The sequence below is a fragment of the Thamnophis sirtalis genome, unplaced genomic scaffold, assembly GCF_051295495.1.
Source record: "Thamnophis sirtalis isolate CommonGarterSnake01/CBP01778 unplaced genomic scaffold, rThaSir2_p1.2 scaffold_14, whole genome shotgun sequence".
NCBI lineage: Eukaryota > Metazoa > Chordata > Lepidosauria > Squamata > Natricidae > Thamnophis > Thamnophis sirtalis.
Genome location: NW_028261394.1, coordinates 19,778,187 through 19,805,377, shown reverse-complemented (window position 1 = coordinate 19,805,377; position 27,191 = coordinate 19,778,187). Strand labels below are relative to the sequence as shown.

Here is a 27,191-nt window from a genome sequence, read left to right as displayed (position 1 = left end):
CAGGTCGCGCCCATCCTGTGTGCGAGAAAGCCATCCGGGGCGGCTTTCCCAGCCTCCCCGCCCCGTTCCACCTCCTCCAGCTGGCGGCCAACAGGAGGGAAAGGCGGGAGAAAGAGCGAAGGCGACGATGGCGCTGCTCTTCTCCGCCCTCCGTGTGGTGTTGGGCCTTTTTTTCACCGTCAGCGGGGCGGTCAAGCTCACCTGATCGCCACCGGCAGATGGTGAGCGGGGTGCCTCCGAGGCGGGAGGGGAAGCTAGTCCGGGCCGCCGCTGGCCGAGGCAAGTCGGGGCTGCAACCATCTGGGCCGCATGCGCCTCCGTGCCCACCCCAGCCTCCTGTTCACCTCGGATCCAGCCACCTAAGCAGATCCCTCGCTGAGCGGCTCTTGCAGGAGATCCTCTAAGGAAAGGCTTGACTCGCAAACTGTCTTCAGGAGCTGCGCAGGGCGAGCCCGGTTCTCACCCTTACTTAAGACGGCGGGGCTGTCCTCGCTTGCGGGGAACCGCCTTTTCCGGGCCTAAATTTTGGTAACCAGCCGGACCGGCGGCAGAGCTTCCCAGGCCAGTTGTGTCGCGCGCTTGCAAAAGAAAAGGCATGCAGTTTCCTTGGGGAAGCAGCACTCACCGCCTCCTGCCCGCAAAGGGCTTGTTTGCTCTCTTCGGAGGATGCTCCCTTTTTAGGGCAGGGATTCCTCCCCCCACCTCTCTCTCACACACACTCACTCTTCCTCTCTCTCACACACACACAAAACACACACTCAATCATACTCTTTCACACACACAAACACCCCACTCACGCTCAACTTCCTTTCCCTCTCACAGACACAAACACACTCAATCATTCTCTGTCTCACATACACACCACTCACAATCACTCTCACTCTTCCTTTCTCTCTCTCCTTCACACACCCACCCCATTCACACTCTCTTCTTGGGTCTTAAGAGACCTTTGTCCAGTGTATCTCAATTAGGAGTGGGGATGTTTTAAAGCTGGTTACAGTCTGATTATATTTAATGGGTTTTGTTCTGTGTGTGTGTGTGTGTGTGTGTGTGTGTGTGTGTGTGTCCTTTTTGGCCATCTAGTTTATTGCAGACTTGCTGCCCTCAGTTTAGGAATTAGTTGGAGAGGGGAAGAGAGACTGAGCCCACAGGACTGCCTGGGTTTGTACTCAGGTATTTCCAAATCTGGGAGTTTCTCTGGCCTTTGGCCAGCTTTCCATTTGTAGAAGCATTTTGGTGCCTAAGGCTGATGTTTGAATGTTTGTTGCTGGGGGGTGGGAGAGAGCCCGTTGCAATATTTTTTTTTGGGGGGGGGGAACAGAGAACTGCCTGAATACAATCTGTATCATTCACTGGAACCAGAGGTTTACTCTTCCAAGCTTTGGGACTTGTGCTGGAGAGCCCATCCTTAGGGAACTTCTCTCTATTTGAATGTGTGTATTGACAGAGGGCTGTCTGTTTTCTTTTTTCCACTGAATTGGTGAAAATTACTTTGTAAACTTAAAAAAAGAAAAGAAAAATGGGCTGGAAGGAAGAGAGAACACTTTGAGTTAAGATGAGCCACAAGATTTTAGGGAAACAAGACAGGGAAAGAGCAGAAAGACAGAAAAGGTGAAGGTAGATAGGCAGAAGGAAGGAAGAAGGAAGAAATAGGAAGGCGGGAATGTGAAAGGATGGAAGGAGGAAGGAACAGAAGCGAAGAGGAAGAGAGAAATGGAAAGAGCAGAAAGACAGAGAAGGTAGATAGGCAAAAGAAATGAAGCTGAAAGAATGGAAGGAGGAAGGAAGAGAAAAGGAGGAAGGGAGTGAGTGAGGAAAGAAGAGAGGATGGAAGGAGAAAGGAAGGAAGAGAGGAAAAGAGCAGAAGACGGATAAGGTGAAGGTAGATAAGCAAGAGGAGTGAAGGAAGAAGTGAGGTGTCTCGAGGAGGGGAAAACATTTAGTGACCAAAGTTACAATGGCATTGAAAAAAGTGACTGATGACCATTTTTCACACTTAGTGATCGTTGCGACCATTCTTCACACTTAGCGACCGTTGCTACCATTTTTCACACTTAGCGACCATTGCAGCATCCTCATGGTCACGTGATCAAAATTTTGTTTGGCAACAGATTCGTATTTATGCTGGTTTCAGTGTCCTGGGTGACCTTTTGACAAATATGAATTTTTTAATCAAGCCCCCCCCCCCCCCCCAATCAATGGTGTCCCTCTTTACCAATCTGAAAATCTGGTCACCTTAGGATTTGGTCTACCTGATTGGGAGTTATATTATCAAGCAACAAACCTGATGTGGATTAAGGAGTGGATATCATTAAAAAAACTCTAGATTATTGAATGTAGAAGGTCATGATTTATTGTTGGGATGGCATGCTTTCTTATGGTATAAGGGAACTAAAGCACATGTTTATTTTAGAAGACATTATATAAGGGAGGCGTTGTTATTAAACTGGGAAAAGGTAAAAAGATTACACTACTTAAAAATTCCAGTCTGGATATCAACAATTGAAGCATTTTCATATCCATTGAAGCATTTTCATATATTAAAAAGGAACAAACAGATATGTTGAATTATTGAATGCAGAGGGTGGACTCAAATCTATTCAAGAGTTGAAACAAGAAGGGATAGAAATGAACTGGTATTCATATGTACAGATACAATCTAGATACAATGAAGATAGAAAAACTAAAGGTTTTTACAATAAAGTGACTGAGTTAGACAAAATTTTAACAGGTACTGATGAAAAGTAATTAAAAAACTATATGGATATTTATTGGAGGTTAAATTGCAAGAAGGACAAGTTAAAGAAACCATGATAGTTTGGGGGAAAAAAATTAGGTATGGGATTGACTTAGAGAATTGGCAGAAATTGTGGTCCCAAAATTATAAAATGACAATGTCTACTGCATATAGAGAAAACTTGTATAAGATGTTTTACAGGTGGCATTTACCCCCAACTAGAATTGCAAGAATGTTCAAGAATAAATCAGAAAAGTGTTGGAAATGTCATCAGATACCTGGTTCATATTACCACATGAGCCAAGGTGGCGCAGTGGCTAAATACAGCACTTCAGGCTACTGCTAGATCAGCAGGTCAGCGGTTCAAATCTCACCGGCTCAGGGTTGACTCAGCCTTCCATCCTTCCGAGGTGGGTAAAATGAGGACCCAGATTGTTGGGGGCAATATGCTGACTCTCTGTAAACCGCTTAGAGAGGCCTGGAAGGCCTATGAAGCGGTATATAAGTCTACTGCTATTGCTATTGCTATGTGGTGGACTTGCATTGAAGCTAAAAGATACTGGACTAAAATCCACATGTGGTTGGAGAAAATGACACACAAACAAATAGACTTTAAATCAGAGGTCTTTTTATTGGGGATCATACCAGAAATCTACAACAAAGACTTAAAATATCTGATTGTAAATGTGTTAACAGCAGCCAGAATTGTATTTGCAAAAAACTGGAAAAATGAAACAATACCAAAACAGGAAGAAGTTATCCGAAAAATAATGGACTGTGCTGAAATGAGTAAATTGACACTTGAAATTAGAGAACAAGAGGACGAGCAATTTATAAGATATGGGATTTGTTTTATCGGTGGCTAGAGGAAAACAAACAAACTTGGAAATGAAAAACGATATACTTATGCTTTAATTGAAGAAGTTAAATGATGATACAATTATGCTGTGAAATAAACTAACAATGATACAATGAAAAATGAATATATCTATGAATTGAATATTTTAGAATCTTTTGCTTTAAAAAGGATAAGGATAATAATGATTTTATGTATATCTAATAGAGGACTGGTGATATAATGTACAATGTTAAGAACGTATTATAATGATATCTTGTTGCTGATAAATAATTTTAATAAGGGAATAATTGAAAATTGGTATATATATGTAGTGACTATTTAGGACGTTTTGTTGAAAAATGAAGGAATAAGACCTCTGTTTGAAAGTATGAAGTATAAGGATAATAACAAACATAAGTATATTTTCTGGGGAAAAATAATACTAATGGTAACTGAATATATATTGTAGAATGAAAGTGAGGTATTTAGTTATACTAGATGAAAAGTCTGAGATGGTAAATATTATTTGAGAATATGGATGTTAAAATACCGGTAACCAAACAACATGCTGTATGTGATGATGGTTTTTTTTCCTTTTTGTGTTTTTTTTCCTCTCCTTTTGGGTGTTTTTTTTATTATTGTTGTTGTGTGTATTAAATATATATAGAACAGAGAGATACAAAGTGTGTGTTGGGGGGGAAATATAGTTAGGATAGATTAGCACAGGTAAGGGAATAAGAAATGATACTAAATTATAACCTATTAAATGAAATAATAAATGTATAAAAATGACAAATGTTAAAACACCTGTAACCAAACGACATGCTGTATGTGATGATGGTTTTTTTTTCTTTTTTGTGTTTTTTTTCTTTTTCTTTTTTGTTTTCTTTTTTTATTGTTGTGTGTACATGTTGTCTATGTAATAAAAATTTTTATTTATTTATTTATATATATATATATATATATATATATATATATATATATATATATATATATATATATATATATATATATATATATATATATATATATATATATATATATATATATATATATATATATATATATATATATATAAAACCACCGAGCAGTTTCTGGACTACTTATCATTTTGAAAATTGTCAGTCATCTTGCATTCTTCCAGGAGCTTCAATTCACACATATTGCAGAGAGTCTATGACAATCCGCCATGGCCAACTCACCACAGCCAACTCCTCATGGGCAGCTTGCCACAGCCAACTCACCGCAGGACAAGAGTTACACTTCAAAGAAATGGTGGAATAGAATCATTAAAGAAAGAATGCAAAAGGAGGGACAAAATAAAGTGTGAATGACAAATAATAAAATATTTTTTGTTTATTTTAAATAATTAAATTGAATTGTTAAATTGTCCCACACCTAGTTGTCCTGTGGCAAGATGGCCACAGTGAGCTGGCTGTGGCGAGTTGTCCTTTTCTGCATTGCAGACCTCCACATTTTTTCCAACCACATTCTTGCAAGGTAGGCTGGGTCGAGAGTGGTCAAGTCATTTGCTGAACTTCCATGACTGAAGGTAGCACCCGAATCTCCCCAGTTTTAATCCTCTACCTTAACCACTCTGCCTCAGTATGTAACCCGTATGCATGGAAGAATGACTTTCAACCAAGAAGCACGCTGGTTCTGTCACTCAAGATGATTAATTTGTTTATTCTTTAAAGAAAATATCTCAGTCTATATATTATGTGCCATAATTCAAGTTTATTATGAAGTCCAAGTAGATAAATATTGGAAAACAGTCATTCAGTGGAAAAGATTGTCAGTGTTGTAACATGAATAATAAGTTACAAACACTGTAATACCAATAGCAGTGCTATATGAAGAATTCTGATTCGTATTTTAGAAAGATCTTCCAGGTCCTCAGCTTCCAGCTTCATTAACTATTCAGCAAGATGGTGTCATAAAAACTGCACCTGGATAACCACAGATTTCCCACCAGATCCGCTCCATAGACATAGTGGAAGAAAAAGAGAGGAGGAGGAGGAGGAGGAGGAGGAGGAGGAGGAGGAGGAGGAGGAGGAGGAGGAGGAGGAGGAGGAGGAGGAGGAGGAGGAGGAGGAGGAGGAGGAGGAGGAGGAGAAGAAGAAGAAGAAGAAGAAGAAGAAGAAGAAGAAGAAGAAGAAGAAGAAGAAGAAGAAGAAGAAGAAGAAGAAGAAACAACAAGCAGATCATCATTTGGAATACAACATGCCAGATATCACAGTTGTCAAAAACCGATGTATATAATTTATTGATATCGCTGTACCAGGAGATGCCAGAGTTGAAGGAAAAAAACTGGAAAAAATCATGAAATATTGCAACCTGGCCATCTAAACTATGTGATTATGGATGAAGCATGTAACAGTAACACCCATTGTCATCGGGGCATTTGGTACCATGTCCAAGAAATTTTACAAAATACATCAAGAAATTGCAGTTTCCTGCTATAACACCAGTGGAACTGCAAAAGACTGCGCTACTCGGAACATCGTACATTTTAAGAAAGTACTTGGTTGATACCTAGGATACTGGCAGGAACCCATATCAACCATTAGAGCCACTCAATGATATTTGCAATACATTTTTAAATGTTCAGTTGACTGAGTCCTGTTTAATGAGTAAAAGATAATAATAATAATAATAATAATAATAATAATAATAATAACAACAACAACAACAACAACAACAACAGCAGCAGCAGCAGCAGCAGCAGCAACTCTTGGAGTGAGATGGGGAAGACTGAGTTGTTCCTCCCCCCCCCCCGTAACCTTTTAGAGAGTGAAGCATTGTGGTGGTGGTGGTGGTGGTAGCTCTCTATGAGGCAAATATTGACCAAGCATGCAGCACAACATCTATGGTAAGGCTTTAAACATGAGGCACACCCCTCATAATTGAAGAAATCAAGGTGATATTATTGCTGTTTTTCTTTTTTTAATCCATTTTTTTCTGCTTTCCAACTTTTGAGTAGACTCAGGTGATTCTTATTTATTCCTAGGCATATAAATCAGAATTTTTTAAAAAAGAAATCAAACTTATCTTAACCACCAATTCTTTTTGGGAGTTCTGTCATCTTTCTTCTGGTGAGTGGTGCACTCACTAACTTAATAAGCTATTTTGCCAGAGACTCTAAGCTTAATATTTTCTAGTGAGTTCTCCATATCTTATTTTAACTCTGTTTATCTTAGAAGTGTACATCAACCTGTCAATCAATCAATCAATCAAGTAACCAATTTCACTGCACCTTCATGATTAAAGAGAAAAACACCACGTCCTGTGGGACTGAGCCTTTTTTTTTAGCCCCTTGTGAAAAAATCACCCCTCTGACCATGGAACCCATAAACCCAATTTGAAAAACCCCAGTAGAAAATTATTTTGCAGGATCCGATCTGGATCGACCACCAGGACCAGAGGTTTAGCTTTGAGCTTCAGAGTAGTGCTGGAGCCCACCCTTAGGGAACGTCTCTCTAGTAATTTTGAGCTATTCTGTGTGTAGTATTTATGTGGTGCCTGGTTGTGTGTTCCTTTTTAATTATTGATTGGGGCGTTGATGGTCGGCCATTAAGTTGTTGGCTGTTGTTTCCTTCTGACAGCTCGGAAAACTAAACCTCTGATCCCCATGACCGAGCCAGATTGGATTCTGCAACATTATTCTGGGACACACAGATTCACCTTCATTTGTTAAAATTATTTTGTTATCTATAAATTACATTTCATAGATATAAATGTGCATTTACTTCAATGTTAATATTTCCTATATATTGGTCCCCAGTACGGAAGAAACTGAAAAATTCAGCTGATTGTTGGAAATGCCATACTAATTCAAATGAGGCTGTTGAAGGCTCCCTTTATATAGAAATGCAATATGCAGGATAAATTCTACATAAAGCGAGCCTTCTCTTGCCTCAGATGAACTACTTCGGCATTTCCAACAATTAGCTGAATTTTTCAATTTCTTCCACACTGGAGGCAATTAATAATTTCCTTTGGAAGAGTCACTGAATTTTGGACCAGTTCATTTTCTTTTGAACTGTATACCAATTGTGTGCTAAGTAACAAGAGAACAAAGAAAATGAACCCTGAGGAATTACAATGAAGAAGGGCTAACATTACTCCAGGCCCAGCTGCCTAGCATCAATTGGACAATGACTTTATGAACTTACCTTTCTTTCCATATTTGAATGTTCTGTTGCTGGATGTCTGAAGGGCTATTTAGAAACTTGGTCTATAAATTTGAAAATATCTATTTGTTCTCACTTTTTGCCTCTCCTGAAGTTAAATTTACTCAAAAGTAGAGAAGATAATTCTGAACATATGCTTAAGACTAAATTGCTTAGGCATTCATATAAACTCTTTTTCATTTATTATTTTCTTTTTGCAAAAACATAAAAGGGTTGGTCACTTTCTTTTGTTGCTCATTTAACCTGTACATACAATTGTATGTGTTGTCCTTTTATATCCCCTGGAACAGGGGTGCCAAACTGGATTTCTTTGAGGGCCGGATCAGCATTGTAGTTCTCCTCTGCAGTCCGACCGGGGTGGGGTGGGGGGTGAAGAGGGGACGGATGCCTCCTGCAGCACTTTGCCAGCCAAAATGGGGCATGGGGAAGTAAGCCCCACCACCACATTTTCAGCCTTCTGGATCATTTTTCTGCACAAAATGGGGTGCGGGGGGGGAGCTTGAATGCTCCCTGCACCCCTTTTTTGACTGGCAGAGTGCTGCAGGAGACTGTCCAGGACAAACATGCTTCATTTTGGTTGCCAGAGGCACTGCGGGACGGATGCCTCCTGCAGCACTTTGCCAGCCAAAATGGGGCATGGGAAGGTAACAACCCCCCCCCCCCACACAGACATTTTCAGCCTCCTGGAGCATTTTTTCTGGCCAAAATGGGGTGGGGTGCGGGGCTGATATGCCCCCTGCACCCATTTTGGCTGGCAGAGGGCTGCAGGAGACTGTCCAGGCCAGTCAAAAAAAAATGCTTTGTTTTGGTTGCCAGAGGGATGGTCCTTTGGGTTCTACCACAAAACCGCGGAGGACAAAATCGCGGTCGACGAAAGCGCGTATGTGACGTCATCACAGCGCGACAAGAAAGATCGAAAAAGCTCGAAAAATGTAAAAATAAAGCTAAAACCTTCCCCTAACCCCCCCAAACCTAACCCTAAACCTAACCCTAAACCTAACCCTAACCCTAAACCTAACCCTAAACCTAACCCTTAACGTAACGAAAAACCTAACGCTAACCCTTAACCTAACGCTAAACGTAACGCTAACGCTCTAACCCTAATCCTAACCCTTAGCCTAACCCTAACCCTAACCCTTAACCTAACCCTTACCTTTATGTGAATCGGCTTGCTGTAATTTAATTTTTATTTCAATTTTTCGATCTTTTTCGTCGCGTTGTGATGACGTCACATACGCGATTTCGTCGACCGCGCTTTTGTGGAACGCGCTTTTGACGGGTCACGGGTCCTTTGCTATTTCCAGGGGGATCCCATGGTCTAGATTTAAGCCCCCCGCAGAACTTGCATTTGACCCCCCTGCCCTTGAAGAAGTGCAAGATATAGACAGATGTTAACAATATTTGCCTGGAACAATAAGATCACAAATACATTTAAATAATTAACTGTGGATGCAAAAACTGCCATAATTATTGGCCTAAAGATAAGGTGACCAGATTTTCAGATTGGTAAAGAGGGACACCTTTGACCAGAGGGGGGGGTGATTAAAAATTTTATACGGAGCAACAAAAATTTTCATACAACACAAAAATAGTATTGTAATATTTTTTTTATTTCAGCATAACTACAATTTACAAATATAAATTGTAACTGTTGCCAAACATCAAAATTTTGATCACGTGACCATGAGGATGCTGCAACGGTCGCTAAGTGTGAAAATGGTCACTAATTGTGAAAATGGTCGCTAAGAGTGAAAAATGGTCATCAGTCACTTTTTTCAATGCCATTGTAACTTTGGTCACCATACCACCTTTCTTGCCACAGTTCTTAAGTGAATAACTGCAGTTGGTATTTTGTATTTTGGATAGAATCTTTTTTAAAATAGTCTAAGACAATTTAAAAAAAGAATCCACAAAGAATAAATTGAAGTAAAACATTTCAAACTATTCCACATGGAATAAATTGAAGTAAAACTATTTTTAAAAATTCTATGCACAATATATTTCAAAGTATTGTGCATAGAATTTTTAAAAATGGTTTCATTTCAATTTATTTTGGATAGAATCCTTTTTTAAAATTGTCTTAGACAAATTTAAAAAAAGATTCTATCCAAAATACAAAATACCAGCTGCAGTTATTCACTTAAGAACTGTGGCAAGAAAGGTGATATAATGGGCTTAGTGACCAAAGTTACAATGGCATTGAAAAAAGTGACTGATGACCATTTTTCACACTTAGCAACCATTTTCACACTTAGCGACCGTTGCAGCATCCTCATGGTTACGCGATCAAAATTTTGATGTTTGGCAACAGTTACAATTTATATTTGTAAATTGTAGTTATGTTGAAATAAAAACATATTACAATACTATTTTTGCGTTGTAGGAAAATTTTTGTTGCTCCGTATAAAATTTTTAATCAAGCCCCCACCCTCAGTCAAAGGTGTCCCTCTTTACTGAAAATCTGGTCACCTTGCTTTTTAGGATGCTGTCTAGATTTGCTATAGCTTTCCTCCCCATGAGCAAGCGACTTTTAATTCCTTGGAATTGGGTATGTCTAGTTTAATGAAAAGAAGGACCGAGGTATTGTATTGTGGTTGCTGCAATTAATATACTTAATAACTCCATTTTTATTCTTTATTTTTAATAATAATTTTCATAACAGTTGCTCCTGTTTTTGTAATTACTGTTTTATATTACTATTTTAGTGGATTGTTGTCACCCCTGAGAGTCATTTCTATTGAGATGTACACATTTGAACAATAAATGTATTTATTTTCATATTTAAGGAAAGGCATCATCTATAAACTAAGCAAAGGTGTAGCTTCCAGGATGTGCCCTTGGGATCTTGAAGTTGGTGGGAATCTACTCAGAGATTAATTGAGGAAAGCTTAATAACAGGGAGGTCTTAACTTAAATCCACACAGAATAAAACTATTTTAATAAATCCTATGCACAATAAATAAAATATTATTTTAAAATACATTAAAAAAATAAAAGAAAAAAATCCCACTTACCAGTAGGCAGACACTCCAAGTCAATCCAGAATGATGTAGATGTTAATACAAAGAACTGAGCAAATTAAAATGGTTAAATAGTCCCAGGGAAATATTTTTCAAAGAAAAAAGAACAGCCATTATTTTTCCCCACATGAGCAGACCTCCAAACTCCATGCCCCTCCCCTCCGGAAAATCCAGGAAGTTACAGTCGCTTCCCTCTCTAGCCAGCTATTTCCCGCAGCTCTATGGTAATGAGTCATTTTTTTCTTATAAAAGTGAGTAAAAAGGGGCAAGGGAGGTCTGTTTTCTTGCTTTAAAGTTTTAATATCTTCAGTGAAAGTACTGAGACAGAGAGAGAGAGGTTAGTTAGACAGGGTGTCCTTTGTCTTGCCCCGGTTAGGATTTCTTAAGCAAATCCACTGGGCTTTCAACATGAAGCCAGAAAATCAGGACTTTTTTAAAAGGCGGAGGGATGCGGGAAAAATTGTTATAAAGCGTGCTTGTCACGCTGACATCGGTACGTCTGGTCACCTTACCTAAAGAGGCCTGAGAGGTTTTCCTCTGAATATCATCCCCCACCTGTGCTAAATTCCATCAGGCAGATTTATTGGTATTCCCAAAAGAGTCACTCAACCACAACAATAGTAGTTTTTAAACATTTCATTGACAAATGGACCATTAAAAAGAGAAGCTGCCAATTTTCCTTGAGAAACAGTATCCGTTTGGATCCAGATCAAAATAGCTTCACTTGGTCTATTTGAGCTGAATGTAAAACAGTGCTCATGGCTAAATTAAATCTGCTGTTAATTTAGTGCGACAAGTATAGCTACTGTGTCCTGGATACAATTTATTGAAAGGGAAAATTTGTGTTTGGGATTTTGTAATAGTTGCAGCAAGAAAAAAGAAAAAAAAATAGTTGCATTGTTCTCCTTTCTCCCCCTGGGTGGACTCTGGACATTTTTATTTATGCATTTAACACATTTCTATGGTTGCAGTAACTCACGCTTGGTGACATAAATACTTGGGTCTAGGGGCAACTCGCCACAGCCAACTTGTCATAGCCAACTCTTCGTGGCCAACTCGATGCGGGACAAGAGTTACATTCATATCAAATAAATGGTGGAATAGAATCATTAAAGAAAGGATGCAAAAGAAGGGACAGAATGAAATGTGATTCATAAAAATCATGTTTAAATTATTTTAAATGATTGAACTGTTGAATTATCCCATGGTGAGTTGTCCCATTCCATCAATACTTTGCCAGCAGGAGGACTCATTTTTTTTTTCATGTGCTTTTCTGCTTTTTGCTCTTTTCAGATTTGGGACACCGCTGGCCAGGAGAGATTCCGCAGTGTCACCCATGCTTACTACCGCGATGCCCACGGTAAGAACTTTGAGAACTTTGCTTTGAGAAGTCAGTTCCTTGTGGAAGAGATTGCCATCTTGAATACCCTGCAAAGCCCTACTGTGATCTTCCCCTTTTGATTTTTATATTTAAAATTGAGCTTTTGAAGGCAAGAAATGTATTTCACACACTTGCTTACTTGTGAAGAGGATACTGCTTGTTCATTTTCCCAGATTAGGGGCATTATCAATTCTTGGTTGTGCCAGCCAATCAGAGCTTGTTAAAAGAGAAACAGTAAGAAATGATATAAAGAAGGGAGTTTGTAAGTGAGGGAAGATGAAGTAATCAGAAACTGAGGGTGATAGATTCAAACATTTTTGTACCAAGAACTGAAAAATAACCAAGTGAGATGATCACAGTCTGAAATTACTGAGATATTTAGAGAGTGGCATGAGCATTAAAATGGCTCCCTGGGTCTGCCTGAGCTTTTAGTTCCCCTATTTGTCTCAATAACACAATTTTAACTATCCTTTTCATGGATAATCACCATGTAGAGGGAGGAAGTGATGTTATGAATTATACTGCTGGCCATGGTTGTCTCCAGAAGGGTCACCCTTGATGGCCGTGGCATAGACAAATGCAACTCCTTAGAGAAGGAAATGAGACCGACCACACACATACACAATATTCTGTTCACACAACCCAATGGACATTAAGAATCAAAGTCAACATACAACTGGAAAATAAGGTCCTGGGCTGGAAAGTATCCATGACGCTGTTGAGGAAGAACATGCCATTGTGCCCAGAAGCAAACTGGAGGGAGAGAGGGAGAGAGGGAGAAGGAGAGGGAGGGAGGGAGGGAGGGAGGGAGGGAGGGAGGGAGAGAGAGAGAGAGAGAGAGAGAGAGAGAGAGAGAGAGAGAGAGAGAGAGAGAGAGAGAGAGAGAGAGAGAGAGATGGATGACAGAACCATAAGCCCAGATAATCATACAGAACTTCAGTTTACAGAACTTCATCAGGGTGAGACCTGTATGGATTTCTGGGGAAAGGCTGTTCCAGAGGCAATCAAGCACCCAACAAAGAAGGAACAATATCTAGATCCCAAAAGTTGACATTGTTGAACAAAGGGATCTAGAATAAATCCACTTCATCTCCTGTTACAAGATGATTATTGGTTTTAAGTGGTCCCTCAAATAACCAGGCCCTATATTAGGAAGGGCTTGATAGGTGATGACCAGCACCTTGAATTGCACCTGGAGGTCAAATGAAGAGCATTTGAAGCATGAAGAGCAGTAATGTGACTTGGGCCTTCCATGGGACACCATCTCTGCTTGTACTACTGGAACTGGATCCATTTTAGGGCCTCCCAACCTGGGAGAAGATGCAGCTGTTGGAATAGAAGGACCCATGCAAAATCTCTCCTGGCAAATTTTCCACGTGGTGTTTCAGCAGAAGCTTGAATCCAGAATAGATAGCACTCCAGTCTCAAATAAGAAACTGTGATCCCCTCCAAGACCAAAGATGAAAAGTCCCTCAATTCATGGGGCCCAAGTGTACCCAGACGCTTGTCAGGATTGAACCTGAGTCTGTTTCATCCACACCCAAAGACCCTGGACTGCCTGGGGTTGAGATGTGCAGTTGGGTGTCATCTGCATACAAGAGGTCACATTCACAGATGATCTGACTCAGCCATTTCATGGGAAAGTTAGACAGAAGATGCAAGGACATTTGAACTCCAACAAATGAAAGTTTACAGGTGCAACCTCTTTCCCTCATTAATACGGATTGGAACCAATCACAGAAGGAGGAAGACTACTGCGACATGGTGGCCCCACTGCCAAACCCCACGGCCAGTCCAGAGAGATACCATGATTGATGGCATCATAAGTCACTGAGAGTTTAAGGAGCATGAGGATGGACACACCAATCTGTCAGCCCTGTAAATTTAACCCAGACTAAGAAACCAGTGCCATATAATGTAGAACTACTTTTATTGGAAAAGCTATAGCAACATATTCGTGAAATGTTTAAATGAGCTTCTTCAATTTATCTTTATGTGAATTAGGAAGGAGTCTGTCTGAGACATTTATTCAAATTTGGAAGGGGCTCACGCTTGTTCGATCATTGTTTTGTAGTGGTTTTTCCTCTTTCCTCTAAGACTACCAAAGGCTCTGTCCTCTACAAACACCAAAGTCCATCAAATGTTGTTGAAGCCCATTAACAAAAGGATCTCAAAGTCAGAGGTTGGGTATAACCCCCAAAATTATAGAATTATCTCACTTTGAATTGAAACTAATCCTTATTATGGTGATCCAAAGCTATACTCCAAGCACCGATGCAGAGGACGCAGAACAATTCTAGAATGATTTGCAGTACCTGAAATCCAGCCCAGGAAAGATGCCACAGGCAACTGGAGCACTAAAGTTGGACATAAAATAACATCTGGAATAACAGGAAAATTTGGACATTGAGAATGAAACTAATAGAAGACAGATTACTAGAATTCTGCCAAGAACATTCATACCTCTTCTAATAACTGAAAAATTACTTTAGACATAGAAATCACCGGATGGAGCACGCCAAGAACAAGTTGACTCTATCCGGTGAATAAAATCTTTTTGTCAGCAGAGACAAACTCAGACACAGATTGTGTCTCAGGTCTCAAACTCCTTCTTGTAAAATTGCAATTTGAACTAAAACACACACATAAAATCATCAGGCCAACAAGCTACAACCTCAGCAGGATTCTGAATGTTTATGCTGTAAAAGGAAAGGATAGATTCAATGGATTGCTTTGATAAAGAGTGCCTTAAAAATTAGGCTGAAATTAATGTTATCATTAAAGATTAATCAAGCAAAAATATCCCAAAATGTAGAAAGCCAAAGGGCTGCTTGTTTTACCTTGAAAAGATGCATGATAACGTAACACAAAAATTACTACAGAAAGAAGAGAGAAAGAAGACGTAGTAGAAATGTATATGGGACTGCACACACCCCAAATCCCCAAATCCCCTGATACATATGAAGATTTGACCATTGGACATGAGCCAGATATTCTGATAATAAAGTTAAATGACCCTTAGATAATTTTGCTAAAGACGAAGCCACACGAGTTGATGAAATAACACAGGAACTGTTTAAAATCTTATAAGATGATACAGTTAAAGTGCTACATACAATTTATAACCAGGTGTAAAACGCAGCAATGGCAAATAGCCACGAAACAGGAAAAGAAGCTTTTATTTCCAATACCAAAAAAGGCAGAATTCCAAACAACCCAAAATTGTACTTGGAGATAGTCCTTGTTTAGCAATTGTCTTGCCTGCCAACTGTTTGAAGTTGCAACGGTGTTAAAAAACAACAATTCAATTCTGCAGCCAGCTCTCACATTTATGCTCATTGCAGCATCCCATAATCACTTGAACACCATTCGGATGCTTCACAACCAGCTTCTGAGAAGCAGAGTTAGTGGAGATTATGGAAATAAATCACAAATTGTGGTCATTTCTTAATATCATAGTGATTTCCTTAATAACCAAAGGGAAAGTGACACTGTAAGCCATTGTCATGTGATTTTCCACTTAACGACTGCAGAGATGTGACTTAGTAACGTCCATCCTTTCGAGGTCAGTAAAACGAGGCCCCAGATTGTTGGGGGCATATACTGACTCTATAAACTGCTTAGAGTTAGGGTCTAACTTTTAAAAATCAGAGGGTTTCAAATGAAATGTGTTTTTTGCCTGCCCTTAAACTCTGGGTGTCCAGGGCTATCTCATCTGTCTCCAGAAGGATCTGCATGATGCCACGAAGAGGACAAGACAAGACAAGATAGGAGAAGATAAGCTTTGTTGTCACTTTTTTTTTTTATTAAATGTTTTTTAATTTTAGTTTAAAACGGGTACAGCATCTTTCTTAATATATCAATCAATTACAGATAAGTTTTGGTACATCTCCACAGTCAACCAACATAACTCATATTAACTCAAGCATTATTATATATCCATTTTCATTTAACTGTGATTATTATTTAGAAATATTGGTAGGAGTAATAATCTTGAACAAAAATCAAAAAAAAAGAAAAAAGAAAAAAGGACAAATAGAAAATTAAAATTAAAATAAAAGATAGTAAATAATACAAAAAAAGACAAAAACGACAATCAGGAAAACAAAACAAAACACAAGTGTCTACTATGAAAAAAAAAGAAGTATATCAACTGGTTACAACATGTTTTGGTGCTTCTCTTCCGTTAATTCATATTAATTCAAATATCTTAACTCGAATATTTACCATATCAACATCATTATACCTTCAGTTTTAATTATTATGGTTATTTAAACATCCTTCATCCTTAGCTATGCTAAAGAATTAGTCCATAACACATGCTGGCAATTCATTTACTTATTTGTAAAATCCTCTATTATCATCAAATCCTCATATCCTATTTTATCTAAACATCCATAATATTCAATTATATCATATATCATAACATTTTCCCAGTATTGATTAACATTTGATTGTATGAATTTTATTTGGTTTTTTAATAGTGATAGTTATTGTAGTTAATACTCTTTATGTATAGTCTAAAGGTGTTTTCTCATATCCAATTGTTAGTTATCATATCAACTCCACATTATATACATTACTATCAATATCAATTATTATTCAGCTATATCTGTTACAAGAAAAAGCAATTAGGTTTAACTAGTTTTCAATTGTATTCATCAATCTATCAGCCAGTTCCAAATTATATATATTGCTATCCATATCAGTCATTATTCAGCTATATCTATTACAAATTGAAGTAATCCGATTTAGCTACTTTTAAGTTGTATTTTCCCATCTGTCAGCCTGTGTCCCTCCAACAACGAGATTTCCTCAGTCCAATAGCCATTCGTTGGATAAGTTTACCAAATGTTTCCATAAGCAAATCCAAACAAAAATATTTCGGCACCTTTGGATTCTGAATGTCGGTGATGAAATAATAATGTTGTCCTAGGCTTATAAAATTTCCCAAATTAACTTTAATTCTCAAGGGTGGATTTTCCATTCCTCCTGCACTCTGTCTCTTTAAATGAGTCGTCTTTATAGCTCCCCCGCTCCTCTCTTCCTCTGAGATAGACCAGACACCATTTCTCACATTTTCCATTTGTGTTTCAGGAACATTTAAGCATTCAACGATCTCAGTTTTAGCTTCATATTTTATAATCAGTTGATCCAGTTTTCTTTCCAGTTTTTGGTAAGAATCAAAAAGTCCTCTACACGCAGAAAAAAGAGCCTGAAATGAAATCTTAGAGGTATTTTGGGACGCCATGATGTGTCGTAGTTAAAAATTAGAAGCTCTCTTTTTTTTCCCCACCGGCTTCGAAGCACTTTTTTTTAGTCTCTTACAGGCTGTCAATCTTATCTAGTTGTAAACAGAACTAGGTAGTAAAGTAATAAAAATGTCGAATTGTGACGAGCTAATTAGTAGGAGATAAGTTTTATGATCCACTTAGGGAGATTCAGAGGGGGGAGGATGTCGCGGAGTTTCTTGAAGCATTTAAGAAGTAAAGTAACCACCAGTCATAAATCCATTAGAATAAGCCAATTCGCCGCTAAATCTTTCTGTTCTTTGGTTTCAATTAGCTTAATTTTTTAACACGAACAGTCTCTCTTGGATAATAAAATCAGCTTACCAGATGACATCACTTCTTCCATTCTTAGGGGCAGCCTGCAGTTTCAGTTAGCACGCAGCTAATCCAAAAAGGAATTGGCACGAGGAGTTAAACCCCCCCCCCCGAGATTTGCGGGTATCTCTGAGGTCCTGGGCCTCTCCCCACCTTCACTGTCGTCTCCGAGACAGCTAGAGTTCAAAGAACCCGTCCAAAAATCCTTCGGTATAGAGGAATTTCAGGAGTAGCCTGAAACTCCATCTTCTCACTGCTAAGCCCCACCTTCTTCCCGTCACTTTTTTTTCAGTGAATACACTGGCACACATTAAAAAATTAAATTCTATTGCCTGCTCTCAAAAGAAGAAGGTAGGTAGATGAGAGAGAGAGATGATAGATAGATAGATAGATAGATAGATAGATAGATAGATAGATGATAGATAGATAGATAGATAGATAGATAGATAGATAGATAGATAGACAGACAGACAGACAGATAGATAGATAGATATAGACAGACACACATAATGCATACATACATACATACATACATACATACATACATACATACATACATACATATAAAAATCACAAATCAGTTAGAATACATTGGGGAAAAAGTGTCTTGGGAGTTAACAGGGTTGATACTACATGGTGCAAACCTGGGGTGGGTTGCTGCGTGCATTACTTCGTGTACATGCATGCTGCGCATTGCTTGCACATGCACAGTTGCTTTTAGGCATTATAAAATGCCCCAAAAAACATGCCGGCAATGGCTTGGGTGACGAGGAACCAATTCGGGGGCTGGGCCAGCCTGCTGTCCCTACCAGTTCAGCGACCCAGTCCCAATTTCCACTACTGGTTCGCCCTAACTGGTAGCAATCCACCTCTGGTACAAAGCTATTACAGAATCCAGTTGTTCTGCTTAGGATATAAGTCATGGAAGGATGTGTAGCATCCCAGACATTCCTGAGGGCCCCTGGTCAAGCATCACTGATATGCCATGTCCCAGATAGAAGGAAGTGAACTTCCAATAATCTTTTTTGCTGTCCTCACCACTCTCTTCACCACCTTCCTGTCCGAAGCAGAAATACTTCCAAAATCAGTGAGGAAAGATGAGGTCCAAGATTGTTTACTGCCATTTTATTTACTTAAATTGCATTCAAAAATTCTGAATTAGAAGACCCAGAAATTGGGATTGGGAAAACTTCAGCAGGCTCAGAGATGCTGACGATGCCACTTGGCTGGCTGGAAGCGAGGCAGTTTCTTCCTTTGTCTGCTTAAGGATGAAAAAGAGGGGGCCAAAGCCGGCCTGTGGCTCAGTATTTAAAAAGGCCTCAGCTTCTCTCAACAGGCAATGCCGGCTCCATGCAAATGAACAGAGAGTGGCAGATTTTGTCTTCCTGGGGTGAAAGCTTCACTGGGGTGGCGAATGGAATAAGGAGAGGTCTCTTCCTTGGGAGAAAGACTATGGCTACTCTGGGCAAATACTAAAGTGCAGAAGCCTCAGACTGCAACCAAGGTAGTTGTTGTCCAGGCCAAGGTTTTCCCAGCTGTAACACCTGGCTGTGAAAGCCGGAGCATCAGAAAAGCCGACAAAGGAAGAAGGAAGGCACTGAGCTGTGGTGCTGGAGAAAATAGCTGAGAGCACCTTGGGCGATCAGAAGGCCAAATCATCTGAGGCTGGACAAAGTCAAAAGAGGCTCGTGCTAGATGACTGAAGGATGGGGACAAAGCTGAAATCCTTTTGGATGCCCAATGCAAAGACAGAATCCATTGGGGAAGACCCTGATGCTTGGAAGTATGGAAGTGGTTGGTAGAAAATGGAATGATATTGTCAAAGATGAGGAGCTTACAAGAACTCGCAAGGAGCCGTTACGGATGGACAGTCCTGGTGAAAAGATGCTCACTGAGTCACAAAGATTAGGAAGTGTCCAAATGAATAAACCACAGTTTTAGTGGGAATCAATCAAAAGTCATTCCCTGGACATTTTTTTGGGATGGTCCTTTGAGCAAAAGACTCACCAAAGATGTGGCTGCAGCTGCTGGACAAAGCAAGTCCTAATTTAGTCACAATTTTATCTTATATTACACTATTGTTTTTGGTTTTGTTTGCAATCCGAATAGCCTTACATTATACAAATTCTGTGTACGCTTATCTTGTTAGTTATTTGTACTTGTGAGTGTTACCTTGCTCAGTGGAGAGGGATGATGACAAACGGAATCAGAAATTCTAATTATCACCTGTAGTTTGCCACCGAGTGTGTTATGCTTGCCCTGCCTTGGAGTGAAAGGAAGGAGCATTCCCTCCCTCTGCTTATGATGGGCTCTTGCGATGTGACACAGCCTCTTTTGGTGATGTGACACAATCTCTTCAAAGGGCCTGTGCTTCTCTCATCAAGAGAGTGAGTATAAAGGCTCTTCAACAGGGTTTTGAAGTTAGGCTCCGTATTCACGATGTGAATTTCTGAGTGAAGACTGAGAGGCCTGTTTGCGTCTTCCAGGTCACATCAGCACCTTCTTTCAAAAAAAGCGCTCTGTTTTCAAATTGCACTTGGAAGAGGGACAATCCTGGGGAATAATTTAAGCCTCCTTTCTTAGTAAGAAACTATTCATATAGAAGAAGTATGGACAGCCAACTGCTATTTTTTTCATTTTTCATTGTTGCGCTGATTAAAATAGTCAAGATTCTTCTGCAAGAGAGGGAGAAATGAGGACCGTCCAGCAGTTCTTCGGCAACCTCAATGAAACATCCCAGCTTTGAAAGTTGTGTCCTTTTGATTACAATGGCGCCATTCAGGGGCACCTGTGAGTAGTGCAGTGGCCTAGAGGCAGAGCTCTTGCCTCACAATCTGAAGTTCGATCCTAGGTAGTGGCAGATATTTCTCTCTCTGCTTACAATGAGAATATATCTGCTGAAAAAAGCTCTGCATTGGCGACAGGAAAGGTATCTGGCCAGTAAACACAGCTCCATTCAGTTGCCTAGATTCAACCCGCAAGGGATTATGGGGTTCTTAAAAGAAGATGATGCAGAGACACCTGCAGCAATGGCTGCTGGCTTCAAGCTTGATGGCCAAGCCTTTTTTATCTGCATGAAATATGAGCAAAAGGCTTGGAGAGGCTGGTTCTCTCCCCCATTTGGAAGCCAGAGACCATTACTGAGGGTTACCAGGCTCCATGATGCCTTTATTGGCCGCACCAGGGTCTTCCCCTGAAGATCTTGTGAAGCTGAGGAACCCAGGGACAGTGACAAAAGAAAGGGCGTAGGTGAGAGTGCCTTTTGTAGTAAGTTTCAGCTACCTGGTCTAGTGGAAAGAAGGACTAGGAGAGATATGATAGCAGTGTTCCAGTATTTGAGGGGCTGTCACAAAGATGAGGGGGTCAAACTATTTTCCAAAGCACCAGAAGACAAGAAATAATGGATCAAAAGTGAACAAAGAGAGAAACAGCCTAGAACTAAGGAGAAACTTCCCAACAGTGAGAACAATTAACCAGTGGAACAGCTTCCCTTCAGAAGTTGTACGTGCCCCATCACTGGAGGCTTTCAAGGAGAGATTGGACAGCTATTTGTCTGAAATGGTATAGATTCTCCGCTCATGCAGGGATTTGGTCTAGATGACCTTCAAAGTCCTTTCCAACTCTGTTATTCTATGTTCTAGCTCAGGGTTGTCCAATGTTGGGAACTTTAAGACTTGTAGACTTCAACACCCAGAATTCCTCAGCCAGGCATGGAATTCTGGGAGTTGAAGTTCACAAGTCTTAAAGTCCCCAACGTTGGACAACCCTGAGCTAGATTAGGATCCCCAGTCAGGCTTCCAAGAATTAAAGAATGTCAACCAGATTTGCTTCTTGGCAGTTTTTATTAGATGCTGAATAATGGAAGTGGGCAATGGGAGTGAATAGCCCTGAGCAGCTCCTTGAGTGGTGAGAGAGCTTGCTAAGTGAGAATGATTAAAAGGATAATGAGAAAACTGTGAAAGAGGGAGAGAATTGCTTCTGGGAATCTCATTTATTTGCCAGAGAACAAGAAGTGCCTGAGGGAGAGAGGGGAAATTTTGTGGAACGGAAAAGATGGCCATTCCCAGTCACATCACTGCCATATTACAGGCAGCTCTTGAGTCGCGGCTGCCCATTACAGTAGAAAGTTGTCATAGTCATAAAGTAGTTCATTCATGTCACCAAACTGATTTTATTATCTTTTTTGCAACAGTTGTTGGAGGGATCACAGTAGTCTCTAAACAAACCAATGGTTTGCTAGAAGGTCAATTTTTCAGCAAAACCATCATAAAGATGACTGCAGAATGCTGCAAATGACCACAATTGCAATATGGTTGCTGAGTTCCCTAAGTGCAATTGCATGGCTCTGGCAGAAGGAGGGGAACCTGGTATATAAGTAGCCTCCAGGTAAGTCTGTTGGAACTGTTGAAACTGACCAAGGAGAGATTCAATCTGGAAATAAGGAGGAACTTTCTGACATGCATTTCATCAACGCATGGAACAGAAGTTGCCTTTGGAAGTTGTGGGATCTTCAGCACTGGAGGCTTTCAAGAAGAGACTGGACTGCCATCGGTCAGAAATGGTGTAGGGTCTCCTGCTTGAGTGGGGGGTTGGACTAGATGGCCTACAAGGTCCCTTCCAACTCTGTTAATCTGTGTCTAACTTCAAATGGTGGCTAAGTAAATGGTCGTGACAAAAACTACTTATATTTACCAATGAATACAGATAGTCCACAACTTTCAAAAGTTCATTTAGCGACCATTCAAAGTTACATCACTGAAAAAAGTGATTTAGGACCGTGTCTTGCACTTACGACCTTTGCAGCATCCCCATGGTCACGTGATCAAAATTCAGATGCTTGGTAACTGGTTCATATTTACGACGGTCGCAATGTTTCATGGTCATGTGATCCCTTTTGCAACCTTCTGAGAAGCAAAGTCAATGGGAAAGCCAGATTCACTTAACAACCATGTTACCAACTGCAGTGATTGATTTAATGGCGGCAAGAAAGGTCATAAAATGAGGCCATTAACAAATGTTTCACATAGCAACAGAACTTTGGGGCTCAGTTGTGGTCGCACATCAAGGACTACCTGTATTCCCTTGACAAAAAAGGCCCTAAATTCAGCACCAGACAGTGATATCCTGATACCTTTGCCATATATGCATATGATGTGCAGATGATGGCATTTTAAGAGCATGTATGCACTTGTTTGATCCAGCCTCACAGTCACTTTTGCACATTCTGCTCTTCAGGTGTCTGCAGTGGATTATTGTTTACTCGTACAATTGGAACAAGCTTGCATTTTGGGTGCTTTTCTTGCACTCCAAGAAACCTGTGACAGGACTGTTATCCACCTGCACCAGCCATGCTTTGCCAGATACGAGCTTGCCATACGCAATATGGGGAGGGAGCTGCGGGGAGGTAAAGGTTGGGATGAGGGGAATTGAAATTATTCATTGTGCCCTCATTTGGGCACGAAAAACTAGACTTGGCTTTAGTAAAGTGTACTTTCACTAGCGATGGAGCCGAGAGTCTTTTTCTCCTAACTGACCAAGTTGGGGTGGCTGACAGTCTGCTCCCCACTGTCATCTGTGGGGTGGTGAAACGGGAGGTTTCTGGTCTGCAACAGAAACAGCCATTGAAAAGCAACCTGCTAACTGCAATGATGCACTATGCATTCCTCTCCTTTCTTTATTTTCTTTCCCTACTTTTAAAAATGTGTCTATGGCGTTGTGCAAGACAACACAAACAAGCAAGAAAACAAACCCCAAACCTATGAAATAATCACCCCAATTGTGCTTGATTTTTTGTTCTCTTTTATGTGTGAACCACATCTGTGAAATAAATAAGGCACCAGTGCCTCAAAAACTCTGCCTGATAAATTACTATCTGTTGAATACTAGCGCGGGAAATATGGACGCGTGTATAAAGGACTCCTTTCCTGATTGGTTCCCGGGCGGAGCCGGTTCAATCTTCACCCTGATTGGTCGAGCTACTCGACGCCCCATTGGCTCCTCGTTTCAAACCCGGGGGTATAAATGTTTGGCGCGAACCACGCCACGTTGAATCGCAGTTTACTATGAGCTGAATAAAGTCACTTCCTCATATTTTCTTGTCGCGTCCTTCCCTTCGCTCCAAGATACAAAACTGGCGACGAGGATGGGATTCCGATTCCCGCGACCACGGAGAAGAATAGCCAGCTGCCACCGCGTCTGAACCAGCTAGCACGCTATCTTCAGGCTGAGAACGCCGGCAGCGAACGCGAAGTTTTCTCCGTCCTTCCTCTCTCTTCCTCCGGCTCCACACCACGATGGCGTCATCGCTTCCTCCTTTCGCGCCATTCGGCGGAGCCACCGGAGAATCATGGGACGGGTTCATGGAGCGGTTCGAGTGCTACCTGATCGCCTCGAAAAACCAGGCTCAGACCGACGAGGAGAAATGCAGTTTCTTCCTGTCCTGCTGTGAGCCGTCCATGTTCGCCTCTGCGAGAGCCCTGGCCGCCCCGAGGCCAGCCTACAAACTTGGGTGGGCCGAGCTGATGTCCAGGCTGAGGAACCACTACGCTCCTTCACCCTCTCTGTTTGCACGCCGTTTCGCTTTCCGCCGCCGAGTGCAAAGGGCCAACGAATCCATTAGCCATTTCCTAGAGGCTTTACGCACCGTGGCCGCCCAGTGTGATTTCGCAGACCTGGAGGAGAACCTTGCGGAACAGTTTGTGTGTGGGGTCCGCGACGCACATTTACGCGGCCGATTACTCCGGAATCACAAGATTACCCTGATGCAAGCCGTGGAGATAGCGCGAGCAGCCGAACTCTCCGAACAATCCACGGCCGACATGGAACGCCTCCAGCTAAACCCCCCCGCACAAACCGCCGCGGGGCCACCCACCCAGACGAACCTCGTCGACGATCTCTCCCCTGCCGAAGACGAGGAGGAGGAGGAGGAAATCGTCGGCCAGATGAGGATGCAGCCGAAGCAGAGGCCACCCCAGCAACCGCCGGCGCCCGTTCAGCCAGCCTCAAACACACCTTGCCGCGGATGTGGCGGCCGCCACAGCCGCGCAGCCTGCCCGTACCGCTCTGCCGTTTGCCGCCGCTGCCGAGGAGAAGGGCACCTCGCCAGAGTATGCCGGGCTCCCCTGCCAGCCCCGTCGTTCATGCAGCCCAGCAACCAGCGCCCGGCGCCGCAACGCCGCCAGCAACCGCGTCCCGCGAGGCGCACCGAGGACTGCTACTCAACCTACCAGCCCTCCAGCGCCGACTGCGTGGTCTACCAGGCATCCCACGTTCCCGCTGGCCACCGGAAAATAAGCACCGCCGTCCGGCTCGAAGGTCAGCTTTGCCAAATGGAGGTGGACTCCGGTTCATCCCGTTCTCTCCTATCTTGGGCTTTGTTCTCCCGCCTTTGCCCCGGGGTTCCCCAGAGAAAGCTGCGCCCCGCCGGGGTCTCCCTCCTAGACTACCAGGGGAATGGGATTCCCACAGCTGGGATATACCACATCCGGGTGGAATACGGGAATTTTAAAGGGAAACTCCCAGTTTTAGTCGTTAGGAACAACCTGCCCGCTCTCCTGGGGTTGGAATGGTTCCCCGCCTTGGGCCTCACCATAGAAGGGGTACACAGGGTAGTTCCCCTCCCCGTAGATAGCGTCCTAGACGAGTTCTCAGACGTGTTCGATGGGAAATTGGGTTGTTACAAGGGTACCCCCATTTCCCTCTGCCTCGATCCCCAGGTCGCTCCCGTTAGACTAAAGGCACGCAGGGTCCCTTTCGCATTGAGAGCAAAGGTAGACGCGGAACTTGATAAGCTTATTGAGCAAGGGGTACTCGAGCCCGTAGATCACGCCCGTTGGGAAACCCCCATAGTCCTCCCGGTCAAACCCGACGGATCGGTGAGGATATGTGCCGACTACAAGTCGACCATCAATTTGGCCCTGCAGGCAAACCCGTATCCGGTTCCCGTAGTGCAGCACCTACTCCACTCTTTAGGACAGGGCCGCATTTTCGCCAAGCTAGACATGGCTCAGGCCTACCAGCAGCTTCCCGTAGACGACGATGCGGCTACAGCCCAGACCATCGTCACCCACCGCGGGGCCTTCCGTTGCCGCCGCCTACAATTCGGCGTCTCGGTCGCCCCTGGGATTTTCCAGAGCCTCATGGAGCGGCTGCTCCATGGGCTCCCAGGCGTCGTTCCTTACTTCGACGACGTCCTGGTCGCAGCCCCCAGTCACTCGGAACTCCTGAAAACACTGCGGGAGGTCCTCACACGTTTTAGGGAGGCAGGACTGAAATTAAAACGCAGCAAATGCGAAATTGCTGTTCCTAAAGTCGAATTCTTGGGGTTCCTCATTGATGCACAAGGCATCCACCCCACTCCTTCCAAAGTTGCCGCCATCAAAAACGCACCCGCACCCACCTCTAGGGCGGAATTACAGGCTTTCCTGGGGCTTTTAAACTTCTACGCCCCTTTTGTCCCCCACAAGGCGTCACTAGCTGAGCCGCTACACCGACTACTGGACCGGTCAGCGGCCTGGAAATGGGGTAGCCGTGAAGCACACGCGTTCGCGGCTATAAAGGATATTTTAACTTCATCGGCAGTCCTAATCCAGTACAGCGATAGGATGCCTCTAATCCTGACTTGCGACGCCTCCCCCTATGGCGTAGGGGCGGTTCTGAGCCACATCCTCCCGAACGGCTCAGAAGCCCCCATAGCTTTCTATTCCCGGACACTCTCCTCCACGGAGCGGAACTACAGCCAAATCGATAAAGAGGCCCTGGCTGCAGTCTCCGGCATTAAGCGGTTCCATGACTACCTCTACGGTAGGAATTTCACCCTGGTCACGGATCACAAGCCTCTCCTGGGGCTGCTGGCGGGCGACAAGCCAACTCCCCCCATTTTGTCCCCCCGCATGACTCGGTGGACGGAGTTCCTAGCAGCGTATTCGTATACGCTGTTATACCGTCCGGGCAAACAGCTAGGGCACGCAGACGCTCTAAGCCGTTGCCCTCTGCCAGAGACGGACACAGCCCACGTGCCCGCGCTCTCTGTTCTGTCCATCGCCGAATCCGACCTCCCCGTCTCGGCCGCGGACGTTGCAGCCTACACAAAGGCTGACCCCGTCCTATCTCAGGTTGCTTCATGGGTTTTGAGGGGGTGGCCCACGGAAAAGGTAGCGGAAGAATTCCGCCCATTTAAAGTGCGACAAGCCGAACTCGCCCTTCACGGGGGGTGTCTTGTCTGGGGGGATAGGGTAGTGATCCCCACAGCCCTGCGGGCACGAATCCTGCCTGCACTCCATAAAAACCACCCAGGCATAGCGCGAATGAAAGCTTTAGCCCGTAGCTATGTGTGGTGGCCCTTGCTAGATTCCGAAATAGCAGATTATGTAGGCCGATGTAGAATATGCCAAAATTCTAGGCCGAATTCCCCCACA

At 42.4% G+C, this 27,191-nt stretch overlaps 1 protein-coding gene across 1 annotated transcript in view; it reads left to right on the top strand.

Annotated features, from left to right (window-relative positions):
• Positions 1 to 27,191, top strand: part of RAB26 (RAB26, member RAS oncogene family) — a 274,315-nt gene that overhangs the window by 188,224 nt on the left and 58,900 nt on the right. The window contains exon 4 of the mRNA XM_087728894.1: positions 12,082 to 12,148. Within this exon, the coding sequence (XP_087585020.1) occupies positions 12,082 to 12,148 (67 nt within the window). The remainder of the gene's footprint in view (positions 1 to 12,081; positions 12,149 to 27,191) is intronic.